A 17,486-nucleotide genomic window follows, 5' to 3' on the forward strand; every position below is an offset into this window, starting at 1 on the left:
ACCCCCTTCCCAGTGGCACTGAAATTTTGTCGAACCATTAATTCTCTCTCTTCCATTGTGGTCACTTCAGCATTTCTTCTGCACAACTTCAATTTCACTACTATACTTAGCATTATTCTGCTGTTTTGTGCTCTTTGTTGTATTTACAGTTGGCCCTCCTTGTCTGCGAGGGATTGGTTCCGAGAACCTTCGTGGATACCAAAAGACGCGGATGCTCAAGTCCCTTATTTAACCTGTCTCAGTGCGGGTGGACTTTAGGACCCAGGGCAGCATAGGACCCGCTGCCCTCAGTGTTTCTGTTCCATTGACTTATAATACCTAATACAATGCAAATGCTATGTAAATAGTTGATATACTGTATTGTTTAGGGAATAATGACAAAAAAAAGTCTGTACATGTTCAGTACAGATGCAACCATTGTGGCTCTTCTGGGAACGCTGACGTTGCCTCAGCATCAGCCAATGCCGATTCTCCCGTGATCTTTAAGTTCTTGAGGCTGTAGCGCTTTACACAGCCAGCCAGCCATCCCTGGCACTAACACTTCCACGAATTTCAGCTTCTTTCTGCTTCATTGCACGAATGTTCAATTTATTCTTACCGACCTTACGGCTCACTTCGGAATGCGACATGCCACTTTTCAAAAGATCTAATACTTCTAATTTCTCGGCGAGAGTTAGCACTTTACGCTCCCTCTTAGCCTTTGAGGAATTGCTTTGACCAAGTAATTGCTTTTTAGGAGCCATTTTTTCACAGAAACAAAGTAGCCAATGAACGAGATGCGAGGCGAACAACGCTCGAACAACGAGTGTTGGAGAGAGAACTTCCGGGTTTTCCCGATTCGCGGTTGGTTGAATTCATGCATGCAGAACTCGCGGATAAGGAAGGCTGACTGTATTCTATTTCTTCATGTGAACAAGGAAACTCATTGCACCCTGGAGTATGTGACAATAAACCAATCCGAATCTGAACCAATTTGTGTGTGTCAGGAAGATAGTATATTGATCATTCATCACTTTACTTATGCGAAGAGATTGGGATATTGACCCAGAGTCCTTGTATCCAAATCCAGTCCAAATTATATTGACAAAGGGATCTTTACACCCTTATCAAATGGCATTCAGACTAGTCCTGAAATACAGTCTCTGGTTTTATTCAAATACTTCAATACAGTGACAGGCTGAAATTTTACATCACTGAAGAGGGTAAACAAAAGAATAAATGACAGTAAAGAATCACTGCTGAAGCTTCTTACCTCATCACTGAAATTTTTGAAAGCTGTCACTCTCTCCTCAACACTCTCTTGACTGAGAGGCACAAGTTTCAGTTTGTCCATGATCTAAACAGCAAAATGTAACAGGGGTTAGGAACAGCATTGTAAAAATCATTTACAATATGACCATGTATTTTTAGCAGAGAAACCTTGAGGAAGGTCCACACTATGGGGCCCTGAATTAAGAAATAGTGAGCGAGTAGACCTGGCATATCAATGATACCGCATGTGAGTAAGGAACACAAACAATAAGGCTATTTTCTTCCTCAAGTCTGTTCTGTTATTCAGTGAATTGATAAATGACCTGAATGAGATCCTGGTTACTGTACAGTAAAAGATGAAACAAAGATGGCAGTGTTCTTGTTATTATACAAAACAAATATGCCCAAATGCAAAGTTAAATTCCTTAACACAGATTGCAATCCATGTGAGGAGGAGAAGGTTATTGTTGCCTCAACTACTTTTTAACTGTTAGAACATAAGAAATAGGAGGAGTAGGCCATACAGCCCATCAAGCCTGCCCCACCATTCAATAAGATCATGGCTGATCTGTCCATAAACTCAGCTCCATCTACCTGCTTTGTCCCCCATAATCCTTAATTCCCCTACTATGTAAAAACCTATCTAGCTGTTTCTTAATTATATTTAGTGAGGAAGCCTCAACTGCTTCCCTGGGCAGAGAATTCCACAGATTCACCACTCTCTGGGAAAAACAGTTTCTTCTCATCTCTTTCCTAAATCTTCTTCCCTGAATCTTGAGGCAATGTTCCCTAGTACTAGTCTCACCTACCAATGGAAACAACTTTCCTACTTCTATCTTATCTATCCCTTTCAAAGTCTTGTATGTTTCTATAAGATCCCCTCTCATTCTTCTGAACTCCAGAGAGTATAGTCCCAGGCGACTCAATCTCTCCTCATAGGTTAACCCCTTTATCCCTGGAATCTACCTGGTAAACCTCCTCTGCACTGCCTCCAAAGCCAGCATATCCTTCCTCAAGTATGGAGACCAGAACTGCACACAGTGCTCCAGGTACGGCTTCACCAGTACCCTGTATAGTTGCAGCACGACCTCCCTGCTCTTGAATTCAATCCCTCTAGCAATGAAGGCCATCATTTTGTTTACCTTCTTAATAACCTGTTGTACCTGCAAGCCAACTTTTTGCGAATCATGAACAAGCACTCCCAAGCCCCTCTGCACAACAGCATGCTGCAATCTTTCACTATTTAAATAACCTGCTCTTCTATTATTCCTTCCAAAGTGGATGATCTCACATCCACTCATCGTATTAGACTGTTTAAATTGATACTTCCTTTGCAGATTAACAATTATCTGTTCATATTTTATTCTAGTTTAATATGCCTCCAGTGGTTATACAAGTTATAATTACGGAAAACTCGGGAAACCTTTTTGCTCTGCATTAAGTGAATAAGTGTTTTCCCCTTGACTAATATGGTACTACATGCTTCAGATGAGTACTTTCTAATTAATTGACTCTTACCTATACATTTGAATGAAATTTATATCTTCGTAGTATAAAATTAGCTGTTTTTGCTGGGCTCTGGTGCTCCTCCCCCTTCCCTTTCTTCCATGGCCTTCTGTCCTCTGTCAGATTCCCCCTTCTCCAGCCCTTTATCTTTTTCACCTAACAACTTCCTAGCTGTTTAATTCTCCCCTCTCCCACTCCCAGGCTAATCTATCACTTTGTATTTCTTCCTCCCCTCCCCCCATCCTCTTACTCTGACTTCTCTTTTTTTTAATCCGGTCCTAATGAAGGGTCTTGGCCCAAAACATCAACTGTTTACTCTTTTCCCCAGAAGTTGCCTGACCTGCTGAGTTCCTCCAGCATTTTGTGTGTTTCATGCTGGGTGCCATCTTTAGTTTCTCTCTCTCCAAGTTGTAGACCCCTGTCACTGTTCTGTTCCTGTTCTCAGTGTTCTATCGACGCTTAATAAAACAATCTTGAAACAACAGGTTTTATGCCTCGCACCTGACTTCTAAATGCACCTTGAAACAAAAACGTCAGAATCCAACAAGTGGTTCAGTTGTCAGGAATCAGAGTTTAGGACTTGGAGGAATCACCCAGACAAAGTGGAACTTTTAGCGCACAACAACATGTCCTCTTATGTTCCAATTTAACTGAGAGGAAAGTTCAGGCTTTGGATATCAGATGACAGCTAGGAGTGAGGAACTGCTATGTTGCAATTAAAAAAATGATCTGTTTAAAAAATGCAAGCCAGTGGAGCCACATGCAGGCCGGTAGAGCGCTGATCAAATACGCAAGTGGGTGGAACATAAAAAATTAAATACGTACAAGCAGTGGAGCATGGATAAAAAAATTAAATGAGTGCAACTCAGTGGAGTGCGTGAAAAAAAGCTTAAATACATGCAAGCTAGCAGAGCACAGGGAAAATAATTAAATTTGGGTTGCAGGACAACCTATTAAATTTCGAGATCGCGAACTAAGTAATAAAATGTATGCATGAATTAAGATCGAATCAAAACACTGGCCAAAGTCATGAAATCAACTACAAAATGTCCAGTTGCATGTGAATAGATAACTTAGAGATTCAGTTCTTACCTAAATGAAACATTTGAGTTTGATAAAATTAATAAAAAGTCCAGACAAAAAAATACCAACAATGTTAAATTTATTAAAATCCAGGCAATGCTTGCTGCTGATTTAAATATAAGACTGTGTGGTCTGTTTGATCGAATGTGTGAGCAATTGAAAGAGTTAACGGGACATGTAAATTCTTCTACTAATTGAAAGAAATGCAAAACTTATGATAAACTACAAAGCAGCATGATAGAGACATTAAAAAGTCTAACGAGCAAATCTTTGTATTAATTGAATGAGTGGAAGAACAACACAGTAATTCAATCAAAGTGCATTATTTGGGGATTAGGAACAAACTGAAACAATGTAAAAAAAAGCATAGCCACAATTTCAAGTGGGCAATCCTGCTAGTGAAAGTCTGCCTGAGGAACTGCAGCTCACATTGAACAGTCTCTGTATACAGTGACACCATCAGAACGCCAAGGATTTACACGATGGACATGAAATGGACTGTACAGTTGCCCCTAGCAACTCAAATGAGGATGACAGAGATGAAATAATAAGATTGACAGCTATGTCACAGCCTGCTCCAATAAAGACAAGGGAGAGAAGACACAGGACTGAAGATGACACCAGTTCCAATCAATGTATTGACAAGCTAGTGGCAGATCCATCAACTATTGCTCGATACCTGAAGGATGGCTATGCTGCAGGACAGCAAGTGCTCAGATGAGCTATGACTCTTACTGAAGAACAGCTGAAAGCTTTTCAAACTTTAAAGGTGACATTGTGTATTACACCTGCATTAAGAATCCCTGATAGAGGTAAACCCTTTAGCCTGTTTGTCCAGGAGAAACACATGATAGCAGTCTTAAGCCAAGAATATGGACACCAGCAGTGCCCTGCTGCTTATTATTCTGTACATTGATGGCTCCTCAGTGACCCAGAGGGGAATTCAATGCACGTTTCTAGAACTGAAGTGCTGGCTTCAGGAAGCATGGCTCCTGGTACCTCCATGTAAAAGGCAGAACTAAGAGCTTTGATTGAAGCCTGTAAATTGGCAGAGGAAAATCAGCTAATATCTACACTGATTCTTGATGTAAATTTGGAAACTTATGGAAACAAGTATTTCTTACGGCTGTAGGAAGCCCAAATAAGAATATTCAACTAGTACAAGAACTTATGAATGTTATACAACTACTGTCAGAAGTTGCCATGTTGAAGTGTAAAAGTTACTCCAAAAAGACTACAATGGAAAGCTGTGAAGATGTATTTGAGGATGAAATTCCAACAAAGGCAGCAGAAAAAAAGATAGAAAAAGTACCAAGAACATATACAGTGAACCTCTGACAAATGGAATTATGAAAACTATCACAGATGAGTATATAAAATGCTTGGAATGCTCTAACCAGGAAAAGTGGTTCCGGACAGAGACAGGTTGGAAGTTAAACAGTGATGGAGCATGGAGATATGGCACTAGTTATAGACTGGTAGCCCCAACTACTGTATGTTGCTTCCATATCTGCCACTGCAAATACACTCCCGAGGACACAATGGAGTGCAAAAAAAGACCGACAGATTCTCCCAATGGTGGTGGAATCTAAAGTTCGACAACTGTTTTAAATCTGTATGACATGCCAGGAAACAAATCTTGGATCAGCAGAGAAGCTACCGCAATTAAGTACTCCATTTGGTCCATTTTTACATCTACAAGTGGATTAGATTTCTTTACCAAAGTGTCAAGGATACTCAGATTCACAAGTTTTTAAGATGGGTAGAAACTATCCCAGAAAAGGTAGACATTGCCACACACACAGCAAAACCTCTTGATCAAGAACTATATTCCTAGATGGGGATTGCCATGTCACATCGATTCAGACCAAGGAAGACATTTCACTGGGAATGCTTGTCAGGATTTATGTCAACTGATGAACATTGAACAGGCTTTCCATTGTCCACATCACCCAGAGACAACAGGACATGTTGAACAAATGAATGGAACCACCCAACACCGATCAAGTATCATGAGAAAGGCGTACCATGGCCTACAGCTCTTCCAATGGTCTTGATTAGCACCAAAGCCACCTCAAACAAGAAAATTAACCTAAGAGCATTCAAAGTGGTAACAGAATGTTTTGTGTCATTGCTGGGAGCTCTTGATCTCAGAGGCTGATACACACAACATGGCAGACAGTTTAGGTAATATTTGTGTGAAATTTACTCAAGTTGTACGGTCGGCTTCTCAACAAGTTTCTGCCGCTTGGAATGATCCAACAAAAGGAGGACACACCCTGATGAAGAAACTCCATAAGGAATCACTTTGAGCTGGATGGGAAGGTCCTTACTGAGTGCTGTTAATTACCGACTTGGCAGTGAAAGTAGAAGGTAAAAGTAAGTGGATACATACCAACCACTGCAAGCGAGCTAAAGTGGTGCCCAATGAGGACAGCAAGCACTGCACAGCCAGAAAACTTCAAGCAGATCAACAAGTGCGCATTATGAAGTTTATTATATTATGAGTCGTTATATTTTTGCCAATTTTCTCTACTCAGAATGTGCAGTTGAGATGACTCAATGTATAATTGTGAGTATCACATGAATTTGCAGATGCTGTTAATGATTCTAGCTGTTGGGTATGTCAACATATACAGTTCAAAATATTCACCAATGTTAAACATTCCCGCAGATTCAGAACAAGCATGTGTCCTCTTTCGTAAGTTCATTATCACAATCCAGCAATGGTAGTGTTCACACTATGCCTACGATTCATTATTCCCAAGGGAGACCTAAATATACAATGATCATGCCCCCCACATAGCTTCTTAAACTGGAACATTTATGAAATAATAATCAACATGATTTAAGGAATACCACATCTGATTCTATTGATGTCTTATCCTGGGATAATTTTATATCCACATCTAATGTTCATGACAAAGCTATTAAATCTTTTCATGTGTTCATTATAAAAGCTACTTTCTTCCAGTCAAGATGGCACTGGTGAATGATTCCTTGGACGACATCTTCCAAGTAGTCAATCATTCCAGTTTTTCCACCTCTTCCGCTTATTCTTTTTATCTCAATTTTGTTTTTGAAACTGCTGGAGCCTGTGATTTACAGTCTGTAGTTTGATTGAGTGAGCTAGCACTCTGCTGTTGCTGAGAAAACTTCAGGAAAGAAATGCAAGCACAAACTACCACGAGGAGAGGCTCAGAGACATGGGGCTATGGTCAACTACATTTCTCACCAAGTAAAGTGCTGAGGAAGACTGAAACATCAAGGCAAATGCGGAGGAGAGCAAGCGGCTCTTGGAAGGTTACTGGCTTGAGTCACTTCCCTCGGAGATGTTATTGAGATTCTGAGATTTATGGATTGGACCGTTGCTCATATTGACCTCTTTCATGTTTCTTGTGTGTTCTCGCCCTTCTTTTCTTGCTGCTGATTGGCAGGCTGGGGGTTGGGCGATCTCTTAGTTTTTATGTGAGTGAAGCAGTTGGGGTTTGCGAGTCTTTGTTTATTTTTCTTTTCATGCCGGTGGGGGGGGGGGGGGGGAATTGATGCCTTTCTTTCAACTAGTATAGTTTTCTGTATTTATGGCGATCTGGAGAAGACAAATCTCAGAGTTTCTGCATACATATTTTGGGTAATAAAATGAACCTTTGAACGGGTTCAAAAGGTACCATACCAGTAGGCAGGGCATAGTTTATGCAATCGCACTCTAAATTGTCCTAAATGGGGTAATGACTCTGGAACGTTCATTAACGATCAGAAAAATACTACAATTCAACAAGACTCCTGTCAAATAATAAGAAATGGTCCAAGTTCATGGAACAATATATACTTTGTATGTGGAAATGGAGTCTACACCTCTCTGCCAAGTAATTGGTTACAATCTTGCTATTTAGCATATGTTTTTTTCCTGCAATGACACATACACCTTACCTTTACCTATCCAAGTCTAGAAATAAAGGAGGTCGTTTTGCATCAGTTTATGGTGTTACAAAGCGCATATGAAAGATAAAGAATGTTGCTGCAGCCTAAGAAAGAGTAAGCAATGACACTGCTGAATTGAGAAAAGTGACAACAGACATGGGTGCAAGACGGTTCTTCAAAATTGTATGGCATTAGCTCTTCTCTTAGCAGTTTGGGAGGGGGTGGGGTACATGTGCAGTTATACGCAAGGCGTGTTGTATGTACATAACTAATAATCTGAAGACTTAACTAATTTGGCTGATCATATTTTTAAACCAGCAGCTAACATACATTAATGTAATGGATGGGATTTTTTTTTATTGGATTTATTCAAGTCATTGGTTAACTCGATACTGGAGTAAATTGAATGAGTACTTTCTAATTGGTTGTCTCTTATCTATAAATTTGACTGGAATTTTCCTCATCTCAGTAGTATAAAAATAGCTATTTTATATTGGGCATCATCTTCAGTTTTTCTCTCTTCAAGTGGTAGAATTCTGTCACTGTTCTGTTCCTCTTCTTTTTGTTCTATCAACTCTTAATAAAATGATCATGAAGCAACAAGTTTTGGGCCTTGTTTCAGACTTCTAAAAGAGCCTTGGATTAAACATCAGAATTCAACTCAACCACAAGAGTACATGGATCTGTCTTGAGCATGAACAGCCTTGAGATTTGTTTCTGGAAGGAATAGGATAATGCAGAGAAATAAAATTTACCACCTTTTAATGAAATGAAAGTTTAAGTAACTCACATCAATTGCTCTGTCAATATTGCCAGAATGGTACTCATCGAAGAAGGTAATTAGGTCCAGTAGAAGGTAGAAGGTGCTGTCAACTGACTTTGCAGCAGCAATTCCTTGATTGCGATATCTATCACAAAAGACAAAAGATATTCAACAGAAATAGTACCCAAACCAGAGTGACGTGGATTTCTTTAGTACATGGATAGCTGTGCTACCTACGCTTCTTCAAATACTTGCTTAAATCCAAATCCTTGCCCCCTCATTTCATTAATTTCCAAGTTTATCACCACTTCACCAGCCCAACCTTCCCCTTTCTCAGAATTTGGCCACCTGCTCAGAACATCTGTCCTTTAGTCACTCAAATTCTATATCCTTCTTTAGGGTTTTCGGGAGACCTATTTTAAAGTTACCATTGCCTTTTCTAATATCTCCTTTTGATTTGGAAGCTCTTTTCATCTCTGAAGAACCTTGGGAGATGAAGACAATGTTTTTAAAACAGAACCTTAGCCTTCTTAAGAGTACACTTTACTTGCCACTCTTCGAATATGTCCTGTCACTCTTGTACATGACGCGTTCACTCCATTTCAGAGATTCCAGTTAAGTCTCACCAACAATTTGTTCCACTCACAGCAGATTTCTTCCCCTATCACTAACTGCACTCAGCATGAAAAACTCATCTTTATACCTCTCTCCCACACCAGGAAATGTCTGAGGGTCCATTGCTTCTCTCTTGAACAGAAACCCAACCAGTTCTCCTCATTCAATCATTCAACAATTCCTTCAGCTCCACTCGTGTTCTCCAGATCCAAAGTGTAACATGGAAATGTGTGAGGGCCAATCTGGACCCATGTTTCTATGGGATAAATGGAACGCTTTGTTTTAGTCCTGCTGAGGCTTTGTCCCTTATCTCTTTCTCTGGTACATTGACCTTTGTACTGACACTGCCGCCTGCACTCATGCAGAACTCCACAATTATCATTGCCTTTCCTGCCGATTCCCAACCCATGTTCAATTTCACATGGCCCATCTAACTCGCAGATTTCTGCAGATGTACTGTGGAAAGCATTCTAACTGGTTATATCACCATCTGGTACGGAGATACCATTCCACAAGCTCAGAATAAGTTGTAGGAAGTTGTAAATTTAGCCGTCATGGGCAGTAGCCTCCCCAGCATCCAGGTCCCCTTTACAAGGTGATGCCTGAAAAAGGCAGCATCCATCATTAAGGATCCCCATCACTCAGGACATACCTCCTCTCATTGCTACTACCAAGCATGAACCTGAAGACACACACTCAATGTTTCCGGAACAGCTTCTTCCTCTCCGCCAATAAATAGACAATGAATCTATGAACACTACCTCAGGATTTTTTTTGTTATTATTATATACTGCAATATACTGCAGCTGCAAAGCAACAAATTTCACAACACATGCCAGTGAAATTAAAGCTGATTCTGACTCCTCCCTTCCTCAATCTCAAAGAAAGTTTTGCACAACCATACACTACAAGTAGTGACTATCACAGCTATCTGGTAAGACCTCCTCCTTCCTTACCTCTCATACAGACTCCATTCTATTTCTTCACCCTCCCCCCCCCCACAAAAGCAGCCATCTCCTTTCCATCTGCTCCAATCACAAGACATCCTACACCGTTAAGGTGTCATCCTTTTTACTGAATCACTGCTTCCCCTTGACCATGATTGACAGAACTATTGACTCAATCTCCTCTATTTCACACACCTCTGCTCTTGAGCCCTCTTTACCCCAGAAAGGGCTAGGATAGGCACCACTGCTCTTCACCTGACAGGTTTTCTTTATTTAATTACCCCTCACAATTTCCTTAATCAGCAATGAGATTCTGACCTAGTACACATCTTCCTTTTAACATTCAGAAGGGACCATTTCGTTCACTGGGACCTCTCTTCTATCTCCATCCATCATTCCCCTTCTCACGATACTTCCCCATGCAAGTGCAGGAAATGCAATACCTGCTCTTTTACTTTTCCCCTTCCTGCCATCCAGCTGAAGACATGAATCACATGCAATTTTTCCTCTCTAATTCACTATTTCGTAGTCACAATGTAACACCCCATCATTGGAGAAACCTGCGCTCAGTGTGCAATAGGTATTCCAAGCTTTGTTGCCTGGGTGAAATCTCCATTTCACTGCCATTCTCATTCTGCCTTACTCTGTCGGTGACATTTTGAGTGCAAGCTAGAGGCACAGTACCTCATCTTCTGTCTAGGCATGCTGCAGCCTTTGAGACTAGATGTAGTAAATTCAACAGGTATTTTTCTATGAGAATTTAAGTAAAAGTAGCCATTTCTATTATAGCTCATCCATTTGTAATATTGCCTCAGGTTATCTTTCTTTACACACACGGGTGATTGGGCATTTCCTACAGCTCTGCATTTAGCAGTCTTTATGTCGCTTTGTTTGTACTCTCACTGGCCTTACTATCAGACCTACCCACCAGATAACATCACTAACCGCTGATCCCCACGGGATCCTTGGTCTCTATCCCCTATCAGAGATTCACTTTGCCCCTCTTCATGCCTTCTCAAACTTCTGTAAGATAAAACTATTTTTTTTTTCCATTCTTTCATAGTTCTGACAAATTATAGGCAATCTGAAAGGTTAACTTTGATTCTCTTTCCAGATGCTTATAGACACAGGTTGTAGCATTTTTGGATTTTGTTTCAGATTTCCAGCATAAACAGTTCAATAGGTACATGCTAATACTCTCTCATCCTCAGTGGTACTGGTGTGAATTATTTGAAAACCAGTCAATTAAAAGTAGGAAATTTACTTTTTTGGGAAATCAGAATCACCAGCTAACCTCCAAGCCAGTGCATCCATCTAATGCTTTCTACTGATTACTCAACTTGTGCTAAATTTCAGGTCTATATTATAAAAATATCCATTATTAGCAAGTTCATGTAATGTTTACAAGCTGCTCAAAATGATTAAGCCTCAAGAATTCTAGCACAATCCTCACTAATTTGCTTTGATGCAAATGACACATTTCACTGTATGTTTTAATATTTCAATGTACATGACAAATAAAGCTCAGTTCTAATCTTTTAAAAAAAACAAGCAATGCATTTGCAAGGTAACAAAGAATATGCACAATGCATGAATAATAGATAAAATCCAGCCGTTTCCATTTATCTTAATCATGAGGAAAGGGAAAGACAAAAAATAAAGCAGGACCTGTAATTCATACCTCTCAGCTATAGAAAGTGCCATGTTTTTCAGTCGCTCTTTGTTAGACTGTGGTGCACTGATTTGTGGTATCACAGGACTCAATAATTTGTTCATCAATTCCAGGACCTTATCTGGTTTCTGCGAAAAGAATGCCACTAAAGTATTAGTCTACAGATTATCTGCATTTCTACATACTAAAAAATCACACATACAGGCGACCACACTGGGCCCTCAAAAAATATCAACTACAGTTGACAAGTATCATGATATTTGGGGATAATAATAAAAATTTTCCTTTTGATTATTCACAATACTGTGAAGAGACAGAACAAATCTTGCAATCTTAACATTCTATACCTAAAAATTTGTAAGTGAACCTTAAAACTTGCTCCAGAGTTTCAGACAGCAGGAATAGATTTCTAAACAGCTGCAGAAATAATTTTCTTTTAAAATCAACAGAAAAATGGATGTTCCATCAACAGCCTCCTGCTAATCTTCAATTCAGTATCATGAAAATTCTCCCCATGGCTCTATGGTGTGGTCAACATACGGAAATGGTTTCTCTTATAACAGCAGAGTTTGGACATGCACTGCTGGGACTGACAGCTAATGCGACTCCATAACCCAAGTGGCTGAGTGGGAATAATTCAGAATACTGATTTCAGAGATTCCTTCTGCCCACTCCACTCTCTTGGTCTCCTCAGTGACCTTCATCCTTGCACTTTTGTGATGTGAGAAAAGAGAAGGGAGAAGAATGGTGAGTGAACAAGTTCATTTCACTTTTACCATGACACTAGTCAGGAGATGAAGCGAAAGCAAATTGCAATGATTCTGTTGACTAGAGGGAGGATTTAGCCCCTGTTACATCAGCAGAATAGCAGGTGGAAGATTGGGAACTGGATATGTGGCGAAGCACAAAATAGAGATCCACCATCTATTGATACCCTGTACTAAACCTCCAGAGGCTGTGTTATAATAATGGCACTACTGTCCGTTGGCCCCACTGTACCAAATGTAAAACATTGTTTAATTTATGTCAGGTTACAAAGGCCTACGGCAGACATATTCTTGGCAAGCCACTCAAGCAGCGTAATAAGTGCGTATATTTACCAATTCAAATTAGTGAAAAGCTCTTTAATCATTATTTATGCTACTCTAAAGTTCAGGTTCATGTATAAAACATGCAGGTTGGTTTTTATGAAGACCTTAAACCTGGAAAGGTAAAGTTAGGTTGTCACACCCATTAAAATTAGGTGTTGCTTAGTAAATTCCATTTGTAAGTTTTATACAGTATTTAGTTTAAAAATTATCAAAGTAATTTTAATGAAGTTAATAAAATCTCTACCATTCCATAAATTAAACATAGTTTGGAAGAAAGTGTTAATCCACATCCCCAAGATGATGCTTAATAGTTGGTTGCTTACCTTGGCCAGATCATAGAGCTTTACAGCCTCTTCAAACAAGCCCTTACTTTCAGCTACTAACGCCACTTTATTTATTACAGCTTTCGTGTTTTCGGAAAACTTGTCAATTATGCCAGGCTGGTCAGAAGAAAACGGTTTTAGTCAAATAAATGGGATAAGCATCTTATTTTCATTGGATACTTACAAACCTTCAGTGAAATTTTCTATGCCATTCTAAGTGACAATTTATTACAAAACTGATAATGAATGGTAACCAAATAGCTAATATGGGAAATGAAAATATTGTAAGTGCACCACAAAGTGCACTTTGAGAATGGGGTTAATATATACACTCAGTGGCCACTTTATTAGGTACATCTGCTCATTAATGCAAATATCTAATTAGCCAATCATGTGGCAGCAACTCAATGTATAAAAGCATGTAGACATGGCCAAGGGGTTCAGTTGTTATTCAGACTAAACATCAGAATGGGGAAAAGGTAATCTAAGTGACTTTGACTGTGGGATGATTGTTGGTGCCAGATGGAGTGGTCTGAGTATCTCAGAAATTGCTGATCTCCTAGGATTTGCACACATAACATTCTCTAGGGTTTACACAGAATGGTGCAAAAAACAACAAAACATCCAGTGAGTAGTAGTTTTGTGGGAAAAACACCTTGTTAATGAGAGGTTAGAGGAGAATGGCCAGACCGGTTCAAGCTGACAGGAAGGCAACAGCAAGTCCAATAACAAAGCACTGAAATAGTGGCATGCAGAAGAGCATCTCTCAATATACAACACATCTAACATTGAAGTGGAAGGTCTACAGCAACAGAAGACCACACTGGGCTCCACTCCTGTACCTAATAAAGTGGCCACTGAGTGTACATATTGAAGAATAGTGAGCTACGCTCTCTCTTATCGCAGTGCATGGCATGATCACTTGGTACTACAATACTCTACTGAAAAAAAATGAAAATATTCATTTACCTCTTGTAAACTTTATTGATTACATGTCATAAATCTATAGCTGGAGCAGTTTAGCTCCAGAAATTGGAGGTACAGCTTACTATCCAATTAGCTTTACAGTCATTAGTTTGGATTAAACCTAATTTTTATTTTTAATAAAAAAGTCATTTCTGCTATTGTATGCCTCTACTGCATTAATGCCATTTGAGGCCGCACCCGCTCTATGCCATGTCAACTTTCTCCCTCCCTCTTTCTCATTCTCACTGACCATGTGTTTTAGATTGTGAAGAGACAGCAGCAGCACTGTATGGGGAAGGGTAGGTGGAGTGATCAGCTTGTGCAGGCATGGGTAAACAACTGGGCAAATTTGTGGGTGCGGTGAGCCTCCAATGGTTGTGACAAGTTAGTCTATTCTGCCAGTGAGAGGCACATGACAGACTAGTGTGACAAATTAACACTAGTAATACAAAATAGAAAGCTACTTTTCCACAAGTTTGTTTGGCATATCCATGAATCAGCTGCAACTTTTTTTTTTGAAGTTCATCCTTAGGATCTCAGACTGGGTTCTGAAGTTGTGTAGTTTACCAGTAAAGTGTATTAGGGAACTTTAAGAACCTCACGGGGCACTTAAAACAAAAAACTCAAACATTAGCTGTGAAAGTAAATACTGCTTTTTGAAAACTACATTGACTCCACTTTGAATTCTTTGAGATAAAATACATAAGAATATTGTTTCTTAATGAAGAGATTGATTGCATCAACAATAACTATTCAAAAATAAGAAAATTTCAACTTTGATTGTCCATCAGCACACAACTGATACTATTTTCTGCAGAGCTTATCAATTCTTGCTTGTCTCCTTTCTAAGAACATGCTTCCTTCTGTGCTATTGATACTTCTAAACAGCAAGGCTCAAAGCGTATCCTTTGTTAAATGGATGCACATAGCAAAAGACAGGCAAGCAGCATCCAAGGATTTTGTCTCTGATCTATGCTATATTAGCCAAACTTGAGCTTTAACCTCAGTATGCTTTAAGGATTGTTACTTTCCTGTTGGAAGTGAGGGATAGAATGGGATTACAAAAAGGCAGTCTCTCATTGATCGGGAGTTCCCAACAACCTGGATGTTATTCTTTGGTTGCTAACATACCGGAAACGTACCTCAATGCCTACCTTTAGAGGGCAAGATGGGATGAAAAACAACTAAGGCAATCTGGAATGAAACCTTGGGTTTGGAAGTTGCATTCACATCTGCCAAGGCACCCAATTGGTTACAGTAAAATAGCTTATGTGAACTCAGCTTCAGTGAAAAAATAGCAAGAGTGCAGTTCAAATTAAACCTCTCCAAAGGAAGAAAACACCTTCATCAAAAGCAATGATTATGGAGCCTCACCTTTCGACTGCCATCTTTCTCTAATCGTCCAAGCAGCATGTCAAACTGAAATGAGAAGATTTAAAAATTATTAAAAAGGCATCCAGCATGTGACATTGTCTGGCAGTATGTCTGCTAGTGTAATGCTTACCTCTCGACTTTCAATGACAAGCTCACTGACACATCGCATGAACATGTTTTCTCCTTGACTGTCAGTTTCATTTCTGTAAGAGGGACATGTGAACTGTAATAAGTAGCAATCAAAATGTGGCAGCTGAATTAGAGAAAATGTACAGATTGCTTGCCTCTTTTCTCTTCCGAGAAAAGGAGGAAGCTCTGAAATGAATTTTTTTCTGGAAAAGTTTCAGATAGTGGAATTCAACTGGTTGCATTCCACACCCTGCTTTTGCAACTCAATGCATATCATTTCATTTACGTGACTCAGAAGCTTCATAGTATTTCAGCAGCAGGTCAAAATATCAACATGAACCTAAACATTCATGAAATTTGCATGCAGGAAAGTATTGCTGGAAGTTACTATATTAACTTATAATATTTATTGACAAGAATTTTACCATAAGCATCCATGTCATTTTTCATAATCATCATGAAAAGGAATAAATGATATTTTTCTGTGATCACTTCATTAAGGACATGAAGCACAAAATAGCCTTTTAAAATAAAAATACAGTGGGTTCCAGGTAATTGGGCCATCAATAAATCAGGGAGCCACTTATTTGGGAAAACTCTTAAAGTACAAAAACTAGTTGAGAATATACCCAGGATTCTGTTTGTTTATGCCATTTAATTGGGTCAGGGGACTGTTGTCAACCAGTTTCTAACTAGTGTCAGTCACATGCACTTGCATGGTCATTAGACACTACACCGTGCTTACAGCAAAGAGTTTTTGGCATCTCCAAACTTGAATGCTTGAAACCACAATGAGCAAAATATTTCTGAGTCGTCTTATTGCTAATTGGTCGCCAACCAAGTAATAAAAGTCACTGCTATTTGAACACAAACACATACAACTGGCGCTATTTAAAAACTGTTCACCCGAGGTACTGTACAGTGTAGCATCTAATGACCACACAAGTGCACGCAACTAACACCAGTTAGAACCTGATAGATAATAACTTCCTACCCAATTAACTAGAATCCACTTTATTCTGAAGTTTTAATAGACCCTGCATCTGTATTTACTCAGATTAAAGAAGACATTGACAATTTCACCTGAGAAAATAGAAATACTGTAGAGCTTCTCTGGGATCAGTCGGCTCAAACTTTCTGGTGTACAGCATTAGCAGACGGATGAAATTAAGGCGTCGTATTGGACGGGGATCAGCGCTGTCTTGACTCACTATCAGAGATTACAAACCAGAATTAGTTTGTAAACAGTCAAAATGAAATTAAATTCTCCCTCACAAAAACAGATAGCATGCTAGCTCAAGAAACTTTGCTAAGTGCAAATATGCCATAAAGCACTATTTAGCTCTGGGTCTTGGGAAATCAAACACAGGATATGTCAATGTAGCCATATTGAAAGATTAAACAGGATATCATTTGTAGCTCATGTTGTTTACATCCAAGTGAATTGGATAACAATATAAAAGATCAAGATGATGTCCCAATAACTTGTGATAAAACACTATATTGTGAAATTTGAATTATAAGCAGACTATTCAATTGATGACAGTAACGAGTATTGCTGGGGAATGGAAAAGAAATGACAAGCAATGCATCCAATATTAGCATTGATTAGCTTGGAAAAGAGCACGTTCAAGGCAGATTTGCTACAACTTTGTAGCAGAAAGAAGGTAGCCTTGACAAAGCTAGCAATAACATGAAAATATTCTGTATGTCTTTAGAATAAACAAGGCCACCTGAACAAAGATTAAAAGCTACTTTCAACCCCAAACAGGCATTTCTCAAGATTGTACATTAAAACCAAACTCCATTTGGTCATAACATTGTACAAAATCATGCTTAAACTGG

The 17,486-nt window shown here is 39.2% G+C and overlaps 1 protein-coding gene and 1 long non-coding RNA gene across 4 annotated transcripts in view; one reads left to right on the top strand and one right to left on the bottom strand.

The window, feature by feature from the left end:
* Nucleotides 1-17,486, top strand: part of LOC140210487 (uncharacterized) — a 143,951-nt gene that overhangs the window by 125,423 nt on the left and 1,042 nt on the right. The gene's annotated exons all lie outside the window — the stretch shown is intronic.
* nup93 (nucleoporin 93) overlaps nt 1-17,486 on the bottom strand; it is a 168,334-nt gene that overhangs the window by 4,193 nt on the left and 146,655 nt on the right. For all 3 annotated transcript variants that reach the window (XM_072279474.1, XM_072279475.1, XM_072279476.1), the window contains 7 exons: nt 16,725-16,851; nt 15,643-15,715; nt 15,513-15,557; nt 13,173-13,289; nt 11,768-11,886; nt 8,552-8,669; nt 1,253-1,336 (listed from right to left, as the gene is read on the bottom strand). In XM_072279474.1, coding sequence (XP_072135575.1) covers nt 1,253-1,336; nt 8,552-8,669; nt 11,768-11,886; nt 13,173-13,289; nt 15,513-15,557; nt 15,643-15,715; nt 16,725-16,851 — 683 coding nt within the window. The remainder of the gene's footprint in view (nt 1-1,252; nt 1,337-8,551; nt 8,670-11,767; nt 11,887-13,172; nt 13,290-15,512; nt 15,558-15,642; nt 15,716-16,724; nt 16,852-17,486) is intronic.

The sequence above is a fragment of the Mobula birostris genome, chromosome 15, assembly GCF_030028105.1.
Source record: "Mobula birostris isolate sMobBir1 chromosome 15, sMobBir1.hap1, whole genome shotgun sequence".
NCBI classification, from domain to species: Eukaryota; Metazoa; Chordata; class Chondrichthyes; order Myliobatiformes; family Myliobatidae; genus Mobula; species Mobula birostris.